Source organism: Branchiostoma lanceolatum, chromosome 18 (assembly GCF_035083965.1).
Source record: "Branchiostoma lanceolatum isolate klBraLanc5 chromosome 18, klBraLanc5.hap2, whole genome shotgun sequence".
Lineage (NCBI taxonomy): Eukaryota > Metazoa > Chordata > Leptocardii > Amphioxiformes > Branchiostomatidae > Branchiostoma > Branchiostoma lanceolatum.
The window spans coordinates 15,378,329-15,402,564 of NC_089739.1; the positions used below are offsets into that span (position 1 = coordinate 15,378,329).

At 41.4% G+C, this 24,236-nt stretch overlaps 1 protein-coding gene across 2 annotated transcripts in view; it reads right to left on the bottom strand.

Moving 5' to 3' along the window:
- Nucleotides 1-1,703: 1,703 nt before the first annotated feature.
- LOC136423757 (retinol dehydrogenase 10-B-like) overlaps nucleotides 1,704-24,236 on the bottom strand; it is a 33,047-nt gene continuing 10,514 nt past the window's right edge. For both annotated transcript variants that reach the window (XM_066412038.1, XM_066412037.1), the window contains 5 exons: nucleotides 20,798-20,942; nucleotides 14,284-14,356; nucleotides 9,566-9,737; nucleotides 5,729-5,854; nucleotides 1,704-3,081 (listed from right to left, as the gene is read on the bottom strand). In XM_066412038.1, the coding sequence (XP_066268135.1) occupies nucleotides 2,988-3,081; nucleotides 5,729-5,854; nucleotides 9,566-9,737; nucleotides 14,284-14,356; nucleotides 20,798-20,942 (610 nt within the window). In that variant the 3' untranslated portion in view covers nucleotides 1,704-2,987. The remainder of the gene's footprint in view (nucleotides 3,082-5,728; nucleotides 5,855-9,565; nucleotides 9,738-14,283; nucleotides 14,357-20,797; nucleotides 20,943-24,236) is intronic.

Genomic DNA, 24,236 nt, shown 5'->3' on the forward strand with positions numbered 1-24,236 from the left:
CATAAGTTATTGTGCACGACCAATTATCGTCCAATTTGGGTCATGCAAACATGTCAAGGTGCACGTACGACATTCAACATTGTATATAATCGTAAAAGTCAGTTTCCTTGAGCAATAAAGAACGACATCAAGTACAATCCTTAGTCATGACTCTCCTTTATACCATTGAAGCAATGAAATGAGTTTACATGTACATCCAGCGACACAACAGAATAAACTACAGTAACTGAAGTTATACAACAAATTACCTGGAAGGGTCATGCATGACATATCTGATATATAATTCAACAATGCGTACTTCATCATATTTTTCTAACCCACACAATAGCTACATGTAGTATCTTTTAAGAGTAGCTGACATTAACTTTCTTTGTTATCTGTGGTGATTTGAGGTTTGAAACTCTTCAAATAGTTTTAGGAAGGTTTGATATAACCCAGCGACCTCCGAACAGATGCTACATTTTCGCATGCAGAAACATTAGGCCCAATTCGACAGTTTTCCCCGACATCTGCTAAATCAGCGGACATCTGGGCAGAGATGTTGGGAGGCATTTATACACACCACAGGAAGTACTGCAGGACACCCATTGAGTTGGAATGCAGTGCTTTCAGTGACATTTGTTAACTTGTTAGAATCACGAATATATCTTTGATGGCCTGATTTTACCGATCATTACTGTAAGAAATGGTTTCCTCTGTGCTCTATCCTTATTTGTCATAGCCTGACCTGTAATGCACCGTAAAATTACTTATATATATATATATATATATATGTATATATACTCCCTGGGAAGTTTTGATTAATCCCCTTACTAGAATAAATCATGGTACAGTTGCCATAGCTTGCGTCAAAATGGGTCTCCAGATGTCGGGGACGCGACACATTTTGTTTACACGTGTACTGAAGCTGTTGGGGACTCCCACTGGGATGTCGGGCGAAGACTTTGGATATGTCAGCTGAAATTTTCCCGACATCTGGAAAAATTCCAATATCTGCAGTCCCGACATCTAGAAAACCTGTGTCTAAATTGGGCCTTATTGTCATGCGTTCACTTCACGTGCCACACTGTGACATGCACGACATTGTTTTCTTTGCTACATCAAGCAAGTGATGGGATAAAAGAGCAACTTTACTATCACTTAAACTGTCCGTAAATTATTTTGGGCAATTCATGTGCATTCTTTTCTAATCTATGTTCTTCAAGTAGAGTGCTAGAAGGAGAAAAGACTCGAATGGATGATAATGTGTACCCTTAAAGCACTGTTCTTCATCATAGACCTCAGCATACATTGTAAATACATGCTTGCACGGCGATAAATATGACTGGTGGAGGAAAAGTTACAGACAGTGCTTTGCCCTTTTCAGAAGAGCTGAAAAAAATAATTTCTTCCCATTTGGCTCTGTCATTGCAGTTTAAAGATAAATGATGTTTTCAATAAATCGATTATTGGTAGCACTACGTTAGTACATTGTATCCATGTTCCAATATCTTTTTGCATTAACGGCACTGAACCTTAATCCGACCCAACCTTAATCCGACACTTTTCAGTGTCACTACTCCCCTGTAAGTACAAAAATGTTAAGACCTAGCGCTGATATGCATAATCTTTTGATTGGTTCTGAAATACAGGAAAGTATAGGCAACATAAAAATGTGCAATGGAAAGATCCTGAAGAGAACATATTGCAGTGACAAGGTCAGGAAAATTTGACATGTTTTAATCACGTAGGGCTTGTCATGGGAGGGAGAGCAATCATAACATTTTTAGGACGATGGTTGATGACTAGTTCATGGCAGTTGACAATTGTGTTGACTGTGACATGTTGTGTCAGTTTAACCTCAGTGTAACTGGCTGTTGGTTGACAGGTTGACAAACAGCTTTGATTGTACACAGCAAAATTAAGGATAAATAAGTTCACTATTGTATTGTTTCGGATTAATGTTCCGTTTGGAACATAATCCAGATTTAAACAGGCTCTGGTAAACATACAAATCTCTTAACTTTTGACATCTGAACTCTGACCCTCCATTGTATGACCTTTGCGATTTTGAGTTATTATTGCTTTGAATTATTTGAGATGTTTGATTTATTACTCCTACGTTTGATCATTCCTGTTTATGTTATATTATTGCAATGACCTCTGACCTCTCAACTTAATTGGTTTGCTTTTCTTTGATGATTTGACATATTGATTTGTTCTGTATGTATTTCTATGTTTAATAATTATTTCATGTTATGAGCTTTATTTATTATCTGTACCCCTATGGGCTCTCTTGGAAATCAGCCTTTTTGGCTGAAGAGACTACCCATATTTTTCAAGATGAATAAATAAATATGCTATTTTCAAGCCTTGTTTTCTGGCCACAACTCAATAATCGGAAGACTGATACATGAGCAGTAATGACTGGGGAAGCCCCCTACACATAATGCACTCAACAGTTACAGAAATACTCACAATGTCGCTTGTTGACATATGATTCCGCGCTGTATTTGCTCAAAAGTGTCGGATCAAGGTTCAGTGCCGTTATACGGCAAGTGCTTCTTTTGGAAATGGACGAAAATGGATGTGCCCGCAGATGTCATGATTCCATATAAATAATCAAGTCACTGTGGCCTAATCAACAATATGGCTTTCAACTGTTCAAATTGGCTCAATCTGACACTAGGAACAAATAAAGAAAATAAAAATGTGGACTTAAAAGTAAAGTAGATGTCCTATATCATATACATAGTTACTTTGTTTCATATTGACACAGCCATCAAGATCTTAGTTACTTAAAAAAACACAAAAAAAAACTATACTACCGGTATCATATATATGTTAAACAGCTAGAAAACTACTGAACAAGTATTCTGCCACGACTAACACATAACATTAAATGAAACACTTAACCATCTCTGCTTCATGTAACAAAGTGAATCCTTCAATAGAGAAGGTTTTCCTTTGTGTTGTATGTAATGAACATGAGGATGGCTTAAAAAAAGTTACTCTTGTTTCTTCCTGCCTTTAAAAGTATCCATAGCTGTATCAATTCCAAAGAACTTGACCACTGCCCACATAGCATCCATTGGAAGGACTCTGAAAAAGTAACATGAATACAAACTTTATATCCAGGACATTGCATTTTGGCCCTGCAGTATTTTGTATTGTCTGTTTTTGTCTAACTTTGTGTCTTGATCCTGAAATACAAAATGTACATTCATTCAAAACTTTCTTTGTGAACATAACAGTGTCTACATTTATTGGTGATAGGTGGCTGGGCTTGCATAAGACAAAAGTTACAAGAAATGGATAGAGGTGTCCTCTAAACATCCATCAACATCAAGATGTGTAAGCCATAAGAAATTGGCCTTAAAAGAAACAACTGAAGAACACATCACTTTGTGTACATGTGTATCAGTATTCAGAGCATTAGGTCAAACCAATTCAATAGGTTGGTTCTCAGATTTTTTCAGAAAAAATATGGAGCAACAGGGCAAAAAACATTTTAAAAAATATAAAGAATAATATCATTCTAGCTTCAGCTTGAAAAAAGCAAACAATCACTATATACTGCAGATATCCAACTCGTCCCGGTACTCCCATTGAACAGTAGATGCACCTGTTTGTTGAAAATTAGTTAAGTACAGTTTTGATACTATTTGATATAATATGTACTTCTGTCATTTATTAAAAAAAACATAAACACAGAGTATGAAAAAATTGGCAGACAAAAACTAAATAAAGGTATCAAGGGCATTTTGCTTGACTGGAAAATTGTTGAATGGCTTTAAGCCACTTTATACTGGGTAACAATTTCCTGAATGGGAGGAGTTGTAATTTTTTGGGGGGAAGGGGTATTTGGGAAAAATAGAAGAGGCAAATGCAAGAACCGACAAATTGAATTGGTGTGGCCTTAGTTCCATTAAGATTGTATTGTATTGTCTTGTTGCAATTTTTCAAAGAATAAAGATTGCAAAGTTGCAAAACTCAGTCACTTTTTGTTGAGGCCATGGCAATATGTTCACAAAGAATTGAAGATCTAAAATGTATTGACAAACTCAGCCCTCAGAGAGCACAAAACCTATTGACCTATTATCCTTCCTCCAGGCCCAACCAAATTCACCAAAAATCATCAAATCTAGTCATAAATGCTTGTTTACAAATCAAACAAGAGTTACACAACTTAATACCTTTGCCAAATGATGTTAACCTTTACATGTAAGACTGACTCTAAAGATTTCTCATTGATCATGCATACAGTAAAACGTCTCATAAAACAATCACAAACTAACATATGCATGGGGAGAAACACTGTGTCTCTCTCCCTGAATCGAAGCATTGTAATTTATTACAATTCTTTAAGACAAACAAAAATTATTTCAAAAGGTGCAAGAAAACTACATGCACTGAATTAATTAATAGTAGGCAAAAAAATTGAAAGAGTGGCTCATGACCCATTTCATAAGTTATCACTGTAACACTGACTTTTGGCATAAATCATGAATCAGTTTAATCTCTGAATAATGTTGGCGTGGAAATGGAAACTAAATTGCCGCGAAATGGGCTACCCTCCATCGCAAAGGATGTAGGGAAGTGAGATGATGTCAGGTTCGTGACGCAGCAATTCAATAGCATATCACTACCTATCGGATTTCCAAAGCCACCAGTAACAACTGCATTTGCATGTGGAACTCCCATCTAGAGAGAAGCCTCGCAAACACAACTGTTACAACAAAGCTGTAAAATTTTTAGCTTTCCTCATTCTGTGTAAATTTTGAAAATGTATATCAATGTATTAACTGCCTACTTTAGTCCCTACATTCTTATCCCAGTGCCGTTTCCTTGTATTAGTATTTTGTGCTATTCGCAGCAGTTCATTAGCATATTACATGACGCTCAATTCTGTGATGCAATCCTTCCACGGCACCGTTTCCTTAATATTTGTATTTCCATCCATTCTATTTCAGTTGGTTTCATGTTGCATTCCATTTCACACTTTGGTTGTTCCCTTTTGTTCCATTTCAGACTTTCTGTACACCGCTGTGGTATCATTATTATTTTAATAGTATTTTCTCACTGATTATGTAAATTAGGTCTTCATTATTATGTGAAATTTATAGAAATTGATAATTATTCATCTATTACTCAGTGCCATATGTCACATGCTGGAATAGTCCTATCATGTAAGTTGTAATGTATTGCGCTTTTACAATTTCTTCATTAACTCTGCAACTTGGATCCTGATTTACTTAATTAGAATCTAATAATTTCAAGCATCACTCGAGGTAACGTTACATGTATCTACAGACCAAAAGTCTTGACAATCTGTCAACCCCCTCTTGAGTTATTCTTTTTCAAAGTCTCAAACAGAATTGGCCCCTACAGTTCCAAAGCTGCTGCAAGTTATGTACATGAAACTCAAAAACAGTTTAATAAAAGATATCAAAAGAAGTTCTGCTGCAGTACCATAGATTATGGAACTTGACCTTCGTTTTCCTGACCCCTGCCAACATAACAAATATCATAAAACAAAGTAATCTGGATACAACTTGTCTTGTTTTGCCATCCACAGAGAAACGGCACCGAAAACATAACCATCTTGCCGAAGGTAATTAAAGCCTGATTGCATTAATTGGGTACTTCCAGTCATGTCTCTGGTTTCCTGTGCCATATCTCCACCTATGGCCGTACTCTATGGGTACATAAGGGCAGAATCGGTGCAGCCTAAGACACATGTACTTACGGTTTGAGGAATGTGAAAAAGTTGAGGATCCCAGGCACAAAGACGACCTCTCTGTTTGTTAAGATGCCATGCATGATGCTATTCACTGCATGCTGAGGCTCTAGTGGTGGCAGCAACCAACCCTCCCTGTGTGTGTGTGGGGGGGTACTATTAATAAGAATCTGTAGATTGAATATAATACAGGTGGGTATTTGAGATGTTAGACAAGACAAAAGTAAAAGAAATTACAGAAATCTTATAACATATTAGACACGTAGCCCGCCCTCCATGCAGTAGGTTACATCTGCAATGCCATGTTTATTGATCCGATTGACCAAGGAGGCCTTACAACCTCCTAGAATTGACCAACCCTATTGTCACGCCCATTTTGGTCAAAACAGTCAAGTGCAATACAAAAATGTAGACATGCAGAATTACTGTTTTTGTACTAAGGTGCACTTGTAAAAACATTTTTATGTACTCTCTAGCTTGAGGTTGGATTAACCTGTTGACATGTGTTCTAAATTGCTTCCTTTGCTGTTCCATATTTAGCCTGAGTGCCAGCCTTTTTAGCTTCTGTCCGCTACCCAAGGAGCTTGGGTAGCGCAGCGGAGCTAGGGTAGCGGATGGAAGCTAAAAAGGCTGGCACTCAGGCTAGTTCCATATAGATGTCATGATTGGATTAATGTTTTGACTTGTCCATTATAACTTACATCAACAGCAATATAGCCTTACTCTTAAGACAAGCTTGGGATAAGTGCTCTATATATTTTGAAAGAAAGGGAGTGTGTTTTTGACCTAGATGATGATAGGAAAATGCATGAAAGCCTATCTGTGTTGATGGATATCATGACATTACAGGTCAATTTCATTCTGACAGACCAAGAGCAAATAAGTCTGTACTGTAGCCTTCATCAGGTTGAAATAACCAATGGCTTATAGGACACATGATCTTGCATATACATGTAAGGCAGTAGAAACTCCTGGGAGCTCTGAGCCTGATGAAGGCGGCACAGCACAGAGAGATTTGTTAGTGTTGGCGGGCAGTTTACCTGTGTACCACCAGACAGCATGTCATGTACATCAATAATAGGCAAACTACAGGACATTGTACATGATCATGCATCATTACTTGTTACTTTAATTTACAATTTCAAATGTCTTGAAAACCTATATGTCACATGACTGGCATGAACAAAATGTACAAGAACATACATGATAAACAGAAGTGGTCATGAAGGAGCACATTCAACATGCACGGTTTGGTTCCGAACCCCCCCACACAATCGAAGGTCCGCTTTTTCAAGTTGAGTTTTTAAAGGCCGACTGGTTTGTATCCCGAGCGGGACTGGATTCCTATAAAACTTCACTGTCTTTGGTCACTTGAATAAAGGTGAACCCTGTGGTTTTCAATTAGCTTTTCCCGAGTCCGCATTATACTGCATCGAAAACAAACATTCACCGCTTGAAACTGGTGGTCCGCTGTGGCCCCGGCACGCGACACTGCCAGTGAAACAAGTGTCGCCTGGCTGTTGCTTTGGTAAATTACTATTGGCGCCCGAAAGTCTCACTTCGCTAGCTACAATCGGCGGCCTGTTAACGAATCCGGCACACGTCCCCTGGTGTCATGTAAAGCTTGCCGCGGGACACGATTACGTCAGGATATTGTCCCCCGTTTCTGAGAGAAAGGATATTTAAATTACATTAACAAGAGAGCCGCAAAGCTCCCAGTTTTCGTGTCGGTGGTCGGATACAAATTGAACGGGACTACCTCACTTGTCAGCCAAAAAGTTCGGAGAAATAATCACAGCACTTATAGTTATGGTTAGAAACTTGTATTAGCGCTTCACGCCACGATTTTCCCGAATATGGGCGTTCTGCTGAAAATCGCGTGCACTCTCCCAGTAACATCGTGCGAGTGTGAGAGGAGTTTCAGTGCCCTACGAAGGCTGAACAACTACATGCATGCTTCTATGGGGAGGAGTCGGCTGTCCAACCTGGCACTTCTCCACATCCACTACACAGACATAGATCTAGACAAGGTAGTCAATTGCTTTGCTCAACTCCACCCCCGCAGACTAGAACTGGACAACCTGTTATAAGACTGCTAAGACCAAAGACAATTAGATTAAAAATAAACAGTTATGAGTTAGACTGTTAAGCCTGTTAGATGTTAGGTTAAGATTTTCAAGGTAAGAAGGTTCTTATCTCCATGAAAAATGGAGATATAGTTTTGGGTGTGTCTGTGTGTCTGTCTGTTTGTATTTCCGGACTACTGTAGTCAGCATAACTAAAGAACCTTTTGATGGATTATGATGGTATTTGGTATGTGGGCAGGTGTTATGAAGCCGAAATTCAAGGTCGATTTTGGGCCCCCTGGTATGTGACCTTGGTACTGCAGCAGAAATTCTATTTTTGTATTTCTTGACCTGGACGTGCTATGGTCTTAATTTTTTGGTGGCAGATAGCTTGTGGTGTAATGGAGAAGTGGTGTGGGTTTGGGCCCCAAGCAGCTTGCTCTGGAACTGCAGGGGCGTTATTGCGAAAATCTTCTAAGGAGAATAACTGAACAAAGGAATGAGGGATTTCCACGATTATTAGTATGCGGGTAGCTTAGACAGAGATGTACACAATGAAGTGCAAATTATGCTAATTAGGACTTAATTTGCATAGCTAATGAGGAAAATCTATATTTTCAGCGTTTCCCATACGACTCAAATACATGTAACATATGTAGTTTATGGAAAGTGGAGCATCAACGGATACCAATTATGCAAATGATTTCCTAATTTGCATAATTATTGCAAAAGCACCAAAATTCATTTATTGTAAAATTATAGGACTGTCAATAAGTCAGATAAAGGTGTTTATGATTAAGCATATATTATGTAAATGTGTTTACTAAGTCATTTGCATGAATAGAATTGTTCATGGAGATATGAGGTCGCGGAACTCTTGTTTATTATGTGCTGAGTTATGAATATCAAGTTAAGAATCCTAAGGCTGTTAGGTTATAATCAGAACATTATTATATATGCTTTATATTTAAGACTGGTTTTGTGGGGACCATTTCATGACGGATATACTTAATATCTATTTTTCTTCTTTTTCCGTAAGATAAAAGACCGCTAAGACAATTACGTCAAGAATATTTCTTTAAGAATAAGTTAAGACTTAGACTGTTAAGTCTGTTAGTTGTTAGGTTAAGACTACTAAGTTAAGACTGATTGTGAAGGCTGTTAGGTGTAAGGTTAATAATATAAGGTTAAGATTGCTAAGACTGTTAGTTTAGAACTGTTCAACATGATTATATCTTTTATGCTTAATACAAAAGGCTGATTATGTAGATCGAGGCCATTTCATGACAGATATACTCAACACTTGTTTTTCTTCCAATAAATCACTGTCTGAAACGGTCATGTGAGTGTCTCTGATTGTTCTCACAAAATCCTCTCCAAAACGCGGGAAATGACGTTTCAGAAGGTTCCATTTTCAAAATTTTCCTAGGAGCCTCGCGCCTTCGCCGCTCGATGGTCCGTCATATTAGAACCCCCCCATCCAAAATCCTGGCTACGGGCATGACATGTGTACAATGTATGTGTGCATGTGCATCTGTGTGCCGATATGTGTAATACTATGCATATGTGTGCGTGCATGTGTATGTGTGTACATGTGTACATAAGTGTGAAGTGCTGTACATGAATGTGTGTGCAGAAGTGTGTACATTAATGTGTGTATACATATGTGTGTACCTGAATGTGTGTGTGTGTGTGTGTGCATACATGTATGAATATGTGTGTTATGTTAGGGCCCCTCCCGTTAGTCCTGCATGTGGGGAGACATTTTCTAATGTCTTACTTTGGAGAAAATCCCTCAAACATTCCAGTACTTATGATCCATGGGTATGCTGCCGTCGTGTAGATGCCCAGCTTTTCAGTTCGCCTTATTTCATACCGCAGACACTCCTCGAACCCCACAGCTCCAAACTTGCTGGCTGAGTAGTCACACAGACCCACGCCGCCATAATGGCCTATAAGAAGAAGGGAGAAGAATTTACAAAGAACTGGGTATAGATAGGCTTTCTGTCATTCCACTGTAGAAATTACAGCTCTTGTTATCCAGGTCATGTACATGTAATTAATCAAATACCTCTTTATACTTTGTAATCAAAAGTAATCATGCAAAGACTGACTCTGAGATTTAAGACCAAAAGTTGCTAAATTCATTAAATTTTTCAAAACAAAACCATAAACATCATATTTCACATTCTGTATAAGACCACACCAATTTAATTTCCAGGTTATTTTTTACAATTTTTTTTGGCTCTATGCAAATCAGGGTACATGTAATTCAGACCTTGACTTTAATTGGGATATTCACAGCCAATACAAATTAAACATCCCTGCAGAAGAAAGAAGAGTAAATTCTCACAATCTCTCCTGTGCTTGATCTAACTTCATTCCTTCCTTCCAAGAGTGCTGGCATTCATTTTTTTGGGAGTACTAGTTCGTGATTTTCAACATGGGCCAGGTTCTCTAATGCCTGGCGTGATTGTTTCCACTTGTGCATTAGAAAGCCTTGCCAATGTTGAAAATCGTGAATCAGTGCTCCCCCCCCCCCCCCAATAAATGCTGGCACTCTTTATAGAAGTGTGAAGGAGGGTTTGCTACTCTTTCTTAAATAGACTACGCTTGTCAGAGAACAGTATGATTAGGAGCCTGTTAGTATCTGACGCCTACTACAGGAACTCATATTTCCGTAATGTGTACGGCCTACTGTGCATCTAGTTTTGTTTTAAACCTCTCTGTGTTTGTATGTCATGTGATGTTTGTGTTAAGTCTATAACCCTTTTAGCTATGTATTATGTTCCTATGGGTTTGTTTTATTTATACCCGAAATAAAGAAATAAAGAAAGAAAGAAAGAAGTCTGCAAAGTAAGCTAGCCTGTCATCCCTTAGAACACAAACATAGGCCCAATTTAGACACAGGTTTTCTAGATGTCGGGGCTGCAGATATCTCGCAGGCGACAGCTTTCTTCTGTGTCTAAACAGCGCACGAATAAACAAAATGTGTCGGGGGGGGGGGGGGGTGGTTGGGGGGGTCTCCGACATCTGGAGAACAGGTTTCAGGCTAATTAGCAGACTTGTGGAGATCAAGTGACCCGTTTTGACATAAGCTATGGCAACTGTACCATAATTTATTCTAGTAAGGGGATTTATCAAAACTTCCCAGGGAGTATTTAAGTAATTCTACGGTGCATTACAGGTCAGGCTATGACACACACAAAAGGATAGAGCACAGAGATTTCTCACAGTAATGATATTTCCTTTAGTTAGCTTTTGCTACCGCATTTTCTCGATTAAAGTATGCACCCCAATTAAAGTACGCACCCCTGATTTGGGGCTAGTTCCAGACAAATTTGCAGAACTGAAACGTAAAGTCAAAAACCCCAAATAAAGTACGCACCCCTTCTCCACTGATCTTGAACACATTTTGAACAGGATAAATTCAAATTTATGGTGTTCCTTCTATTATCTTCAGGTCATTTTTCTTATATCAAGGACTTTTACATAATGCCATTCCTTAGATTCATAAAAGATTCTCTTGTTTACTCCGCCAGCATCGTGTCTGCAAACTTGAGGATTGCCTACGACAAGTTAAAAATTGGCAGGTATTGTGCGATGTATTGTTTCACCGCAGCTGGGTTCCTGGTTTGATTAAGCAAGGGTTTGAGTTTGAGGTCTTTTTCCAATTTGTCCTGGCAATAACCTCAAATAAAGTACGCACCCTGACTTTAGCAATGATTTGTGGTGCCTTTTGAATTTTGAAATGTTTAAAAAGTGCATACTTTATTCGAGACAATACGGTATTAGTATATCTGTTTTTTGTATACTATAGACTAGGTATTATTGTTACAGTTAGTAAACTACTTCCCTGTAAACAGCACCTTGCATAATTAGGGTACAAGTAGTGCATTGATAAACTAGCATCTCAATACACCAATGCAAAGGGTATGCCTAAACACCACAAACGACCGCAACCCACCACAAACGGGTCTAATATGCAGTGTACATGGGCAGGGACCTTATGTCACGCCCTGGATACATTGTATATGCATCATGAATACAAAATACGAAGCAAATCTTAAGTTTTTACCAGTTTTATCAAGTTATTTCACTCATATCAAGATCGGAAGAACTTCTGGCCGCCATATCGGATCGTCGGTGTTTGGGTTATGCTGACCACAAAGTGCGGACACACACACACAGGTCAAAAACTATACCTCCATTTTTCATGTAGTTTAACAGCTTGATGGAAACTATATCTGCCTGCTTCGTGCAGCCCTGGACACTTCATGGTGACCTGCCATGGATTTCAACAATCAGTCGCAACCGTAGGATGTCATGATGAACCTAGCTGTCATGCTAGACAAAGACTGAACTGTACATGTACTGTCATGTGTCAGGTGTACATGTACATACAGTAGTTCAGTGCACTAACAGTTTTAGTACTGTGGTATCAAATTAGCTTATGACAAGAAGACCCAGCCCCTCCCCACTGAGGTCTCCACAAGAGAAGGCCAGCGCTGCGCAGGGTCCTGATGTAATGTTGCTTCAGCTGAGATGCTTAGTGCTGGCTGACACATACAGGCTGAAGCAGAGTCTGACATGATTCAACAGAGTGGAGCTGAAAGGCTAGATTGGACAGGCCTGAACACTACACCCAAACCGCACCAAGCCAGTGGTCGACGCCATTCTGACACGTCCACAATCCAGAAATGACCCTACCCTGTCATTCCAGACCTCTGTGTGGCTCTAGCACCACAACTCGAGCTATGTCCAGTATCAGGGTGAAGTGCACGAAGTTAGGGCGTACGAAGTTGTACGAAGTTAAAGCCGTTTCTTACTGGCTTTGAGGCTATATCGGGAGTCCCAGATGACGTGTGCAAAGTTACGTGACGTCATCTAACTTCGTACAGTAGGCAGGGTAGGGCGGCATGTGTACGAAGTTGTCCAGTTGTGCAAAGTAACGTGGCGTCAGCTAACTTCGGACAGTAGGCAGGGTAGGGTGGCATGTGTACGAAGTTGTCCGAAGTTGTGCAAAGTTACGTGACGTCATCTAACTTCGTACAGTAGGCAGGGTAGGGCGGCATGTGTACGAAGTTGTCCGAAGTTGTGCAAAGTTACGTGACGTCATCTAACTTCGTACAGTAGGCAGGGTAGGGTGGCATGTGTACGAAGTTGTCCGAAGTTGTGCAAAGTTACGTGACGTCATCTAACTTTGTACAGTAGGCAGGGTAGGGTGGCATGTGTACGAAGTTGTCCGAAGTTGTGCAAAGTTACGTGACGTCATCTAACTTCGTACAGTAGGCAGGGTAGGGCGGCATGTGTACGAAGTTGTCCGAAGTTGTGCAAAGTTACGTGACGTCATCTAACTTCGTACAGTAGGCAGGGTAGGGTGACATGTGTACGAAGTTGTCCGAAGTTGTGCAAAGTAACGTGACGTCAGCAAACTGCGTACAGTAGGCAGGGTAGGGCGGCATGTGTACGAAGTTGTCCGAAGTTGTGCAAAGTTACGTGACGTCATCTAACTTCGTACAGTAGGCAGGGTAGGGTGACATGTGTACGAAGTTGTCCGAAGTTGTGCAAAGTAACGTGACGTCAGCAAACTGCGTACAGTAGGCAGGGTAGGGCGGCATGTGTACGAAGTTGTCCAAAGTTACTTAATACATAGTAAAAACTTATATATATGTAAATATGATACACACCACTCACGCATATAAACAAATAAAATATAGATGCACATAAATCATCACAAAAACAATGTTCATGCATTGTAAAAAAATCGTTTATTTTAGTTTAGTTAGTTTTATTTAAGTCTTTTAGTCTTTTATTTCTCCTCCTAAAGTTCGCTTAAACAATGCACACAAAATAATTTAAGTTCACTCTTACTATTATATTTCCATTTTTTACGTCACTTCTAAATACAAGTACCTGAAAACATCTCCCATCGGCTGACTGTCCAAAGTTAGGATGACGTCATAACTTCGGACAACTTCGGACAACTTCGTACACCACCCGGCTGACTGTCCAAAGTTAGGATGACGTCATGGTTAGGGTGACGTCATAACTTCGGACAACTTCGGACAACTTCGTACACCACCCGGCTGACTGTCCAAAGTTAGGATGATGTCATAACTTCGGACAACTTCGGACAACTTCGAACAACTTTGGCCAACTTCGGACATCTAACTTAACTTAGGACAACTTCGTGCATTTCACCTTGATACTGGACATGGGTGCACAACTCTGCCTTGTGCTTTTGCTTAAATATGTTTCTCATGAGATTCCGGTTTCCTGATATGATTTTTGTGATCCTGGCCAATGACTACCATTGATTTTTTTAATGGTTCTGATCATACAATAGGGGCCAGTTTTCAATTTGTAGACCTGACAACAGGTTGAAATGCATTCAACATTTTAAACACTCATAATTTTTATGGTGTCACTCATCGTATAACCTGCAATGACTTGACAAATGTCCTGAAACAGGTGAGTTAGAATCAGTTGACTGACCTGCAATACTGGCAATGCTGATGATGTGACCATGATTGTTAGCAAGCATGCCTGGCAGGAAAGCCTTGACTGTCTGAAACAGGAGATACACAGTAAGTGGCATTATACAAGTAGAACATGTGAAGTCATTATAACCTATACCTAGCCAGTTAATCACATTACCATATGGTATACTTCATTTCCATACAACACCTGCCAGTTCTTTCGATGCTTAAAAAGCAAGAGTTCAGAGACCTCATACCTCCATGACATATCATGAGCCTTCATAGCTTTACTTATTGATTTTGGCTGTAATGAGCATAATCTTTTTCAAATAAAGGTCTTCTGTATCAAAATTACACATATTGTATTTCTGAACGTCCTTCTTTTGGCAGAATACCATGATTTCATTTCATCATAAGATTATGCAAATGACTTTTATACATTTACTTTATCTATACAAAGTGATGATGTCCCCCCAACTACCCGGAGGTCAAGGGACTAGGTTGGTAGGTAGGTAGGTATTGATAAACACCTTCAACTAACTTACACATGTCACACCTATGTAATTACAAGCATTAACCACAAAGGAATAAGTAAATGGAATTATGACACTTTTGTATCAATTATGCAAATAGGCCCTTATTTGAATAATTGGTATCAGTAGATATATATGTAACTTTTTTCGAAGCAGATACCCGGTAGCTTGTGATGTCTAAAAAGTGGTGTAGGTTTGGGCCCACTGGCAGCTTGCTCTGGAACCGCAGGCCCTGGGGTGCTTTTGTCAAAGAAGGATAACTGTACAGTGGAACGACCGATTTCCACGATACAGTCAAACCTGCCTACGCGACCACCTTTTCAAGGCGACCACCTTTTCACGGCGACCACATGGCCATGGCGACCGCTTTTTCTCGGTCCCAAAAATTTTCCCCATAGGCACAAGCATTAAGCAGCCTGCCCAAGGCGACCACCTGTGCAACGCGACCACCACAAATTTGGACCGCACAGAGCACAATCTCTGCCCATGGCAACCACCTTATGTGGCGACATAATGATTGGATTTTGCTGCCTATGACTGAAACATTTTAAAGACCTTAACGGACAGAAATCTATGGATGGCATCTATTCATGCATAAAATGTTTAATAAAACGTTTACAAAGATAAGTGAATTGTACAAAATACTTATGGCGATGTTGTGCCCACTTACCATAAACTTATGCCGTATTCGTATTGTTAACATTACTGCAAGCTGCTGGCTTGGTTTGAACTCAAGTTAAAACAATTAAATTATCAAAATGATTACGTAGTACATATACGTCAAAAAGTCAGATTTCACAGGAATAACTATCATTTTCTTGGTCTTCTTATCAAGAATCTGTCTGTGTCTTACTGAATACCGCCGAAAAATGATTTCGAAGCGAACAAAACTTCTTGGGAAGACATGTTGTCAGTCCGGGACAACGGCATTTTGGTAATGCCATCGCTGGCGTTTCTAAAATGCAACGCTTCTGAATGTGAACATTTAATGTTACAATATTCCCACTATCAATATTCATATTTTCTTTTTACTTTAATGAATGTTACAAACCTTCATTGGGCGCTTCTTGCTTGTGATCGCCGATGCTGTACGTTCTGCTGTACTCTTACCTTTTGATGCGGTCATGAGCTCGGCCATGGCCAGTGATATTACAACGTTCCGTCTTCAGACAAAGGCTGTGATCCGCAGTTTTTTGCCACGGCTAACTCAATAAGTAGATGTTATGTGTGTGTGCGTGAAATATTTGACGTAACGTGTGAAAGTGGAAGGGCACTGCTGGTAATCGATCGGGAGAAGCAGACATTGTTTTGAAGTCAAACGGTACACAAATATTACAACGATAACAGATTTTTGTAGGATCTTTCTGTCAATGGGAATGGACGTTGATGTCTAAAATCATATCATTCCTCGTAAAGAAACCAACTAGAAGAAATAGGAATGACCTTTCTCGGAATTGACCAATGCGCGTTGCCGATACACGAATTCTAAATTTCCGCGATAAGATTCGCATTGCAACTTGGACTGTACAGACACTACTTCGAACAGGATATACAACTATCTTGTCCCATGAATTCACTAAATATGACCTCAGTCTGGCTGGCATCTGCGAAGTCCGCTGGCCCGGATCCGGAGAGACCATCGTCGGAGATTACACCTTCATGTGGAGCGGCCCAGTGGACAGAACCGGACTCTACGGAGTAGCCTTAGCCATCCCTACACGTCTGAGAGGATCTCTTATCAGCTAGAAACCTATCTCCGACAGACTGCTCACGGCTCGCCTTCACCTACGCACAAACAGAGGTTGCTGAGGATGTAGCCAAGGACGCATTCTACGACCAGCTGCAAGAAGCTGTCCTAGATGACGCACCACATGGCATCATTTTTGTTCTAATTATAACTGATGCTAATGCGACCCTGTCAGCCAACTCACGGAACCCCTCCCAGCAGGATGTGATCATGACTGGCCCCATCTCTGTGGATACAACCACCAACAACAATGGCAGCCGCCTACTGGAGCTCTGCAGAGCCACAAACTTCTGCATTGCCGACGCGTGGTTCCAGCGCAAGAGGATCCACCGCTGGACCTGGTACAGCCCTGATGGGAGAACCAGGAAAGCCATGGGAGTCTTTTTTTTTTGGCGTGAGTCCGTTACTATGGTGATTTTCGGGCACAAGCTCAAAGGGAAATGCTCAATGATATATCTATGAATAGATATTTTGCACAATAAAATATAAAAGACATTAACGCCGAACTTTCCACATACCGTCGTCACGTGCCAGTTAGCACGCTGTGACGGAAGTTTTGTCTCTCCTTTTTTTTGGCGTGAGTACGTTACTACGGCGATTTTCGGGCACAAGATCGAAGGGAATTGCTCAATGATATATCTATGAATAGATATTTCGCACAATAAAATATAAAAGGCATAAACGCCAAACTTTCCACAAACCGCCGCAATAAGTGGCTACTTTCCGCCTAAGCGGCTGATCCCACATGTGTCATGGCGGACTTTCTGTGCATCGAGATCGGCGTTTCCTGTAGGTTTTACGCAGGTTAACTGGCAGCTCCAGCCAAATGGATCATAAGTATTACATCTGAAGATAATAAAAAGCGGAACAGTTGATAGTTTGGGTGTTTTTATTTCATTTCAGAATGGGTTTTAGTTGAACGGTCTCCCGAGATCGGTGCTCGCACGTTCTCACAGGCGCTCCGTACGAACTTCGCAAATTCGGTATTTTCCCACTCTCTGTCCTTCATAGAAATCAAAAGATCGTAAAATATAATTGTTCAGCTATTTTCTGACCGAGTATTGTCAACTGTTTGCGTCTTATATCAATGTGGAGACCGTAGAAAACAGCCGTTCTGGGTGCCCCATATGGCACCCTGGGACGGCCGTCACAGCGTGTTCCTGTGCACATTTGACGCCGTCGAAGTGTGCTGTGTGGCACGCTTACATAGCTCACGCCTGCGTGGGGATTTGACTGAGTACCGTCGGTTAACGAAATCCGCAACACAGCTATCCGCCAGGACCGTGAGAAGTACTGGACCGGACAAGCAGCCAAGCTACGTAGAAGCAGCGGCAGAGCAGAATGACCAAAGGCATATAGCCTACTTAGCCAAGTCAAAGCCGGTCCTCGACAATGCAGCTTCCTTATAAAAGACAGCACTGGTAACATCATTTCCAATGAAACTGACTGTATCCACCGATGGAAGGAACACTTCAGCCAGCTGCTTAACCTGACCCCCCAGTTACCGAGGACCCCACACTGTCAGAGGCAGCCAGTGCAGCAGACGCCACAAACCCCGACTGTCCAACTACTCCGGTTACCCCAGACCAAGTGAAAGCCGCACTCAGGAAACTGAAGAACGGGAAGGCTCCAGGTATCTGCAACATCACAGCAGAGATGCTGAAGGCTGGCGGGGACCACATGATCCAGTGGCTCACTCAGATAGTAAACCACGTCTGGATACTGGAGAAGCCCCCTGATGACTGGAGACGGGGGATCATCCTACCGTTCTGGAAAAGGAAGGGAGACCAGCTGGTTTGCAGCAACCACAGAGGCATCACCTTACTATCCATCCCGGGTAAGCTGTTCAACCGTATCCTACTCACAAGAGCCATCAGGAGCAGACGTCGCCTACAACAGGCAGGCTTCATGCCGAACCGCTCCACTACCGAACACATGTCTACACTTCGTCTTGCCATTGAGAAGGCCCGTGAGTTCAGAAAAGACAGGCACCTCTATATTGCATTCATCGACCTCAGAGTTGCATTCGACACAGTGGACCACGCTTCCCTCCTGAAGATCCTGAGACTGCTTGGAGCCCCAGAGAAGACAATCACCCTCTTCCAACAACTGTACAACACTGCAGAGAGCTGCGTGAGAGTGAATGGGAAGGAATCGGAATGGTTCACCATCAACAGCGGAGTCCGCCAGAGATGTGTAGCTGCACCAGACTTTTTCAACTGTGTCATCGACTACCTGATGACCAAGGTCTGCGAACGCGTTCCTGGGGTGTCCTTTGGGCAGTACAACCTGGCAGACCTGGGGTCCTGGAGTATATGCTGATGACACTACCCTGCTGGCTGATGATCTGGACCAACTCCAAGAAGGTCTCATAGTCTACGACAAAGAAGCCAAGAAGCTCGGACTCAGCATTAACTGGAGTAAAACCAACTTATGCACATCGGTGAAGGCCCTGATCCTGAACCCCTCATCTTCAACCTCTGCACAGTCAACTTTGTCTCCTCATTCAAGTATCTCGGGTCAACAATCACCAAGACTGGCGACGTGAGACCTGAAATCAACCAACGACGCGCTCAAGCCTGGGCCATCCTGCAGTCCTTATGGGAACCACTATGGCGACACCGCCACATCACACAACAGACCAAACGTTGTGTTTACCACTCCTCTGTCATGTCGGTCCTCCTTTACAGCTCTGAAACCTGGGCCCTGAACAGCACCCTCGAAGCCCGACTCAACGGCTTTGACAGAAGAGCCTTAAGGAGAATCACCGGCACACGCTGGCACGAACGTGTCAGCAACAAGGAACTTCCGGGAGTTGACCAATCAACCCACTGCCTCGTGCCTCGCAGCGATGAGAGGGGTCCGCTGGTACGGACATGTCCTTTGTCTCCCACCAGAGCACCCCACCTGAGCCATGCTGGACTTTAACCCCCAAACTGGCAGGCTGGCGGCGGCCACGGGGCCCCCCCCGCACCTCCTGGTTGGATGTAGTGGCACATGACCTGAAGAACATCAACATCACACTCCCCCAGGCACAGCAGATGGCAGAGAACAGATGCAGATGGCGAAGCCTTGTGAAGCTAGTTGGCTCTACGCACCACGTGCAAGAGGATGAGTGAGTGAGTGAGTCTACCAGGAATACTTGTCCCTCAAAATGCAGAAGCAGAGATAGTGTTTCAGAGGGTTAAGATTTCAATATTTTCCGGGGGAGCATTGTCCCGCCTTTGGGGCTCAAACAACATTCATAACGGGTAAAAATTTCCGAGAACACTGGTGTGAACGTTTCATTAAAACACTTTATTGACAAATCGATGTCCGTCAAGGTCTTAAAAACATTTCCGTCATAGACAGCAAAATGCGATGTCATCACACATTAGAAAACGGTCATCATGGGCAGGGATGGGCCTCTGTGCGGTCTCAATTCGTGGCGGTCGCGTTGGACAGGTGATCGCCTTGGGCAGGCCGCTTAATGCTTGACTGTGTGCCTATGGGGAAAATTTTCGGGACTGGGAAAAAACGGTCTCCATGGCCAGGTGGTTGCGTTGAAGAGGTGGTTGCCTAGGCAGGTTAATGCAAATTAGGATTAATGAGAAAACTCTTGCAGCGTTTTCCACGATAGGAGCTTAATATATGACATATGGAATTCATGCCAGGTGAAAAACCTAGATACTAATTAATGCAAAAATGCCATAATTCCTTCATGGCAAATGGTGGGAATCACATACTTGTGACATATGTAAGTTTGTTGAAGTTGTACATCACTATGTTTAGATTATGTACATGGAAACTCATTTGCATAATCTATGATAAAATGTTAACACGGTATTCTCCCAAAAGAGAGGACTTTTACATAATTATACAATATATGCATTTAGAATAGATGATAATTACAGCTTTATTTGTATCATCAATGAGACAATAAACCTACAAAGGCTCAAAATATTTCAGGTAATATGAGGTCTCCGAATTGTTGGTCCTTCTTCTCCTTCTTCTTCTCATGTCAATTCTTCAAATCGATTCATCTCCATCATTTTAGCGTCAAATGACCTACAATTTGGCACAAGGGTAGAGTGGGCGAATAACCTCAAGCGTTTTTTCTTCATTTCTTTATATATGCCTTGAAAATGAGTTTTTTTAAGACCAATTCTAGACCAAAATATACATTTTTGCTTGGGGAGGGAGGTGGAGTAAAATTTGCTGTATTTGCTTGCAGATATCGAGAGCCTTTCTAGAATTGATTATTGTCTTACCCAAAAGTGTGCCAGAGTGTTGACAGCAAAGGTTTTCTCGATTCCCTCATCAGGCAGCTCCAGCAGAGTCTTCCCACAGACAACACCGGCATTGTTCACCAGGATGGACACATCCCCCACCTCTGTCTTCACCTGCTCAGCTATCCTACAAAGAAAACAGCATGCCATTCGCAGATGACTTTTGCCTCATAACCACGAACAAAAGACAGCATCAGAAACTAAACACTCAACTCTCTTCCAACACGAAATCAATGAACCTAAAATTGAAACCGCGAAAGTGCAAGACAGTCTATGTCCATATGGACATTGGCTTCATGATGACAAAACAATGAAAGATGCACTGGAGAAATTTTGAGTGGTAATTACATCACCTTCCTCACTTAAACAAAAGAGACATATGAAATTCCAGGAGAGACAGTAGAAAGAACTGTTAAAAACATATCAAACAAATCAGCCATAAGGAACAAATACAAACTCGGCTCAAAATCATCATTTCAACACCTCGGCCATCTTATATCAGCTATAAATTTGGCTAACGCTTGACCTAGCGTCGTCACTGCTGTGATTGGGTCAGGTGGATTCCTTGGGGTTTGCAACCAGTGAGAGAGAGCGACAGCTTACCCGGTCCCATTATAAGAGCTTGCAAGGGTCGGCATGCCGTAACGGGAGTCTAGCCACCCGTCAAGCCAGGATTGACCTCCTCCTTTTGCACCCATTCAACATTGCCCTTTTGTTTTCCTTGTTCAGGTAGGGTTCTTGTAGGGGCCCCCTCAGAGTCTTATATCAGATATTCCTTAATAAACTTGGTGTAGTGTCATCACTGCTATAATTTCAGATGGTAGGCTCAGAGATTTTCTTCAGAAGAAAAACTATGCAAGCCCAGACTCGTTCCAAAACATACAATCCCCAGAATTCTTGAAATTCACACACAATACTATAAAGTAAACTTACCAATCATCATGCGCTACCAGTTATGGTCCACTTTGGGTAATGTCCACATGTCGAGGTGTATTTTGCCAAACCCCGTTCTCATGAGCAATAAAAAACGGCAGAAGTGTGGTCCTTAGTCATGACTCTCCTTCATACAAAACAATGAAATAGGTTTACGTCCAGCTACATAGCAGAATCAACTCCTGAACCAGTAACAACAAGTTACCCTGAAGTGCCATGCATGGCGTATTTTATACGTAATTTGACACTGCGTACTTACTTTTCTAACTTACACGCTAGTATCTATAAAAGTAGCTGATGTTAAACCTTTTTTTTGATACTCAAATACAACCCAGCGACCCCCTCATCAACGCTACATTTTCATGCATCAAAACATTATGGCCATCACATGAACTTCACTTGCCGCCCAGTATGGTTGAAATTGACTCAGCAGCCCAACATTATTTTCTTCAATCCGCGTTAAGCCAGCAGCGGGACAAACAGAGTAACTTTACTACCGGTATCATTTGTCTGTAGACTATACTTTGGACAGTTAATGTAAATTTTTTGCTGGTCTATGTTCTTCAAGAATATGTTGGGACGCACCAGCACGATCTCTGCGCGAACCCCGGCATATGTCGGATTGGGGGTATTTTCAGAACGAGCGCGTGGCACCGGGGGACGGCACTTCCGGGTTGCATATTATGTCTTCTAATTTGGGGGTCAGGGGTCAACCTCGGGGTTATGCAATCCGATTACATCATCCCAGAAGTCCTTGCGAGGCTAATTTATTCACGATGGCCACCCCTGTCATCTGCTGGACATTTGTCTTCTTTGTTTGGTCGTTTTTGGTGGGAAATTCTTAGCTAAACGCTATAATATCGAAGTTTGCTCGGTCACAAGTGTATAAAGGGTCTTTCTTCACCTATTCTGAGGCAGAACATCCTACATTGGTCGGGGAATTTTTGGAAGAAATGCTTCAAAACATCAGGAAGCTGATCGCCGCATAGACGCGTTCCCAATTTCATGGTAAATCTTTGGAGACGACTTGGGACTTGCCGTAAAGCCGCGAAATTGACCTTGGTCACCTTTATGGTAGTGGTTGAGGGCCAGAATGTGCCAAATACCTGACGATTCAGTGACAGCTGGAACTCTACCTTACCTGGAATTTACTGAATGGCACAGAGAAGGTTTAATTTATGCAATCCCTGTAATAAATTATGATGTCATTCAATCTTTTGTTTGTACTAAAAGTTTTTGACATGTCATAGTGATTTTTAGATGCAATCTTGCCACAGGCATAGCTGTTATGAACTTCTATTTCACTTAATTACTATGGTGCTGATAATTCAATGGTGCTTCACCAAATTGCATGTTTTATTGCTTTTTGTGTACCTAATTACACTGATAGCTTTTATCATGAATTTATTGTACATTTTTAAGGAGTGTAGAAGTTGCAAGCGTTGTGTTGTCATAGAAGAAGCTTGTGTTCAAGTTCTTTTGAAGTCATAGAAATAAGTATACAATATCTTATGATAGTAGCAACAGATAAAACATTCTTTTGAACAGTCTCTTCAGCACCGAGGATAATGTCCAATCATTAACTCACCTGTAGCAGTACCTGCCTGATTTTTTCTCTCACATGGGCAAGGTCAATGTTGTCAGCAGTCTTCAGATAGTTTGTAGTCAATAAATACACACTTTTAATGTAGAATATGAAAGTATAATATAATAGTTTAATGAAAAAAGTATGTTTTATTGCTGCTATCAACCCTTATCACAGACAGAATTGTAGATGAGTGCAACATTTCTTGAGCGTACACATTGTTAGCTTTCCAATGATATGATAAACACCTTTATGGGGTTCTTGTAAAGCAAAGTACCTAAAAATAAGCACTATCAAACTAGTACCCCTTGTTTGAAAGGAGTCTGGGAACCCCAGCAGTGGGGACGTGTTTTGGTATAGAACTCCAGCAGGACAATTAAGATAAATGATGTTTTGAATAAATTGGACGATAATGGATAAGGTTACGTTACACGAGGCTCACTCCCTGAGAGCATTCCCAAAACCTTAAGTTTGCAAGATGTTCTTCTTCACTAGTCTTGTACTGAAGGCTTGGACGCATGTTTGAATGAGGGGTCGCTGATCTCTTGACAGCAAAACAAATGACCTTGCTGTCCTGGTATGCCAGGGAAATTGTGTCCAGATCCATGTTTGTGTCTCAACTGACAGACATGTTTGGAACAGGTCAGGCAGGAATCTATTACAGATCCTGTCAATGTCATTCCAAGGGGAATCTGCTGGGCTCAGTCATAACTGTTTGGCTTGCACAGGTCTCTTAAGAAAACAGGATGAGGTGTAGAGGTGATCATCATTTGACACATACTTTGTGTGCAAATTACAGAACAGACTTCGGAATATGCATCAAGTACTGCGGGACGTGCCATGGGATAGCATGTGACATACAGCGGGATCAATTTAGGATGGGTTAAGGTATTGTCTAAGGGT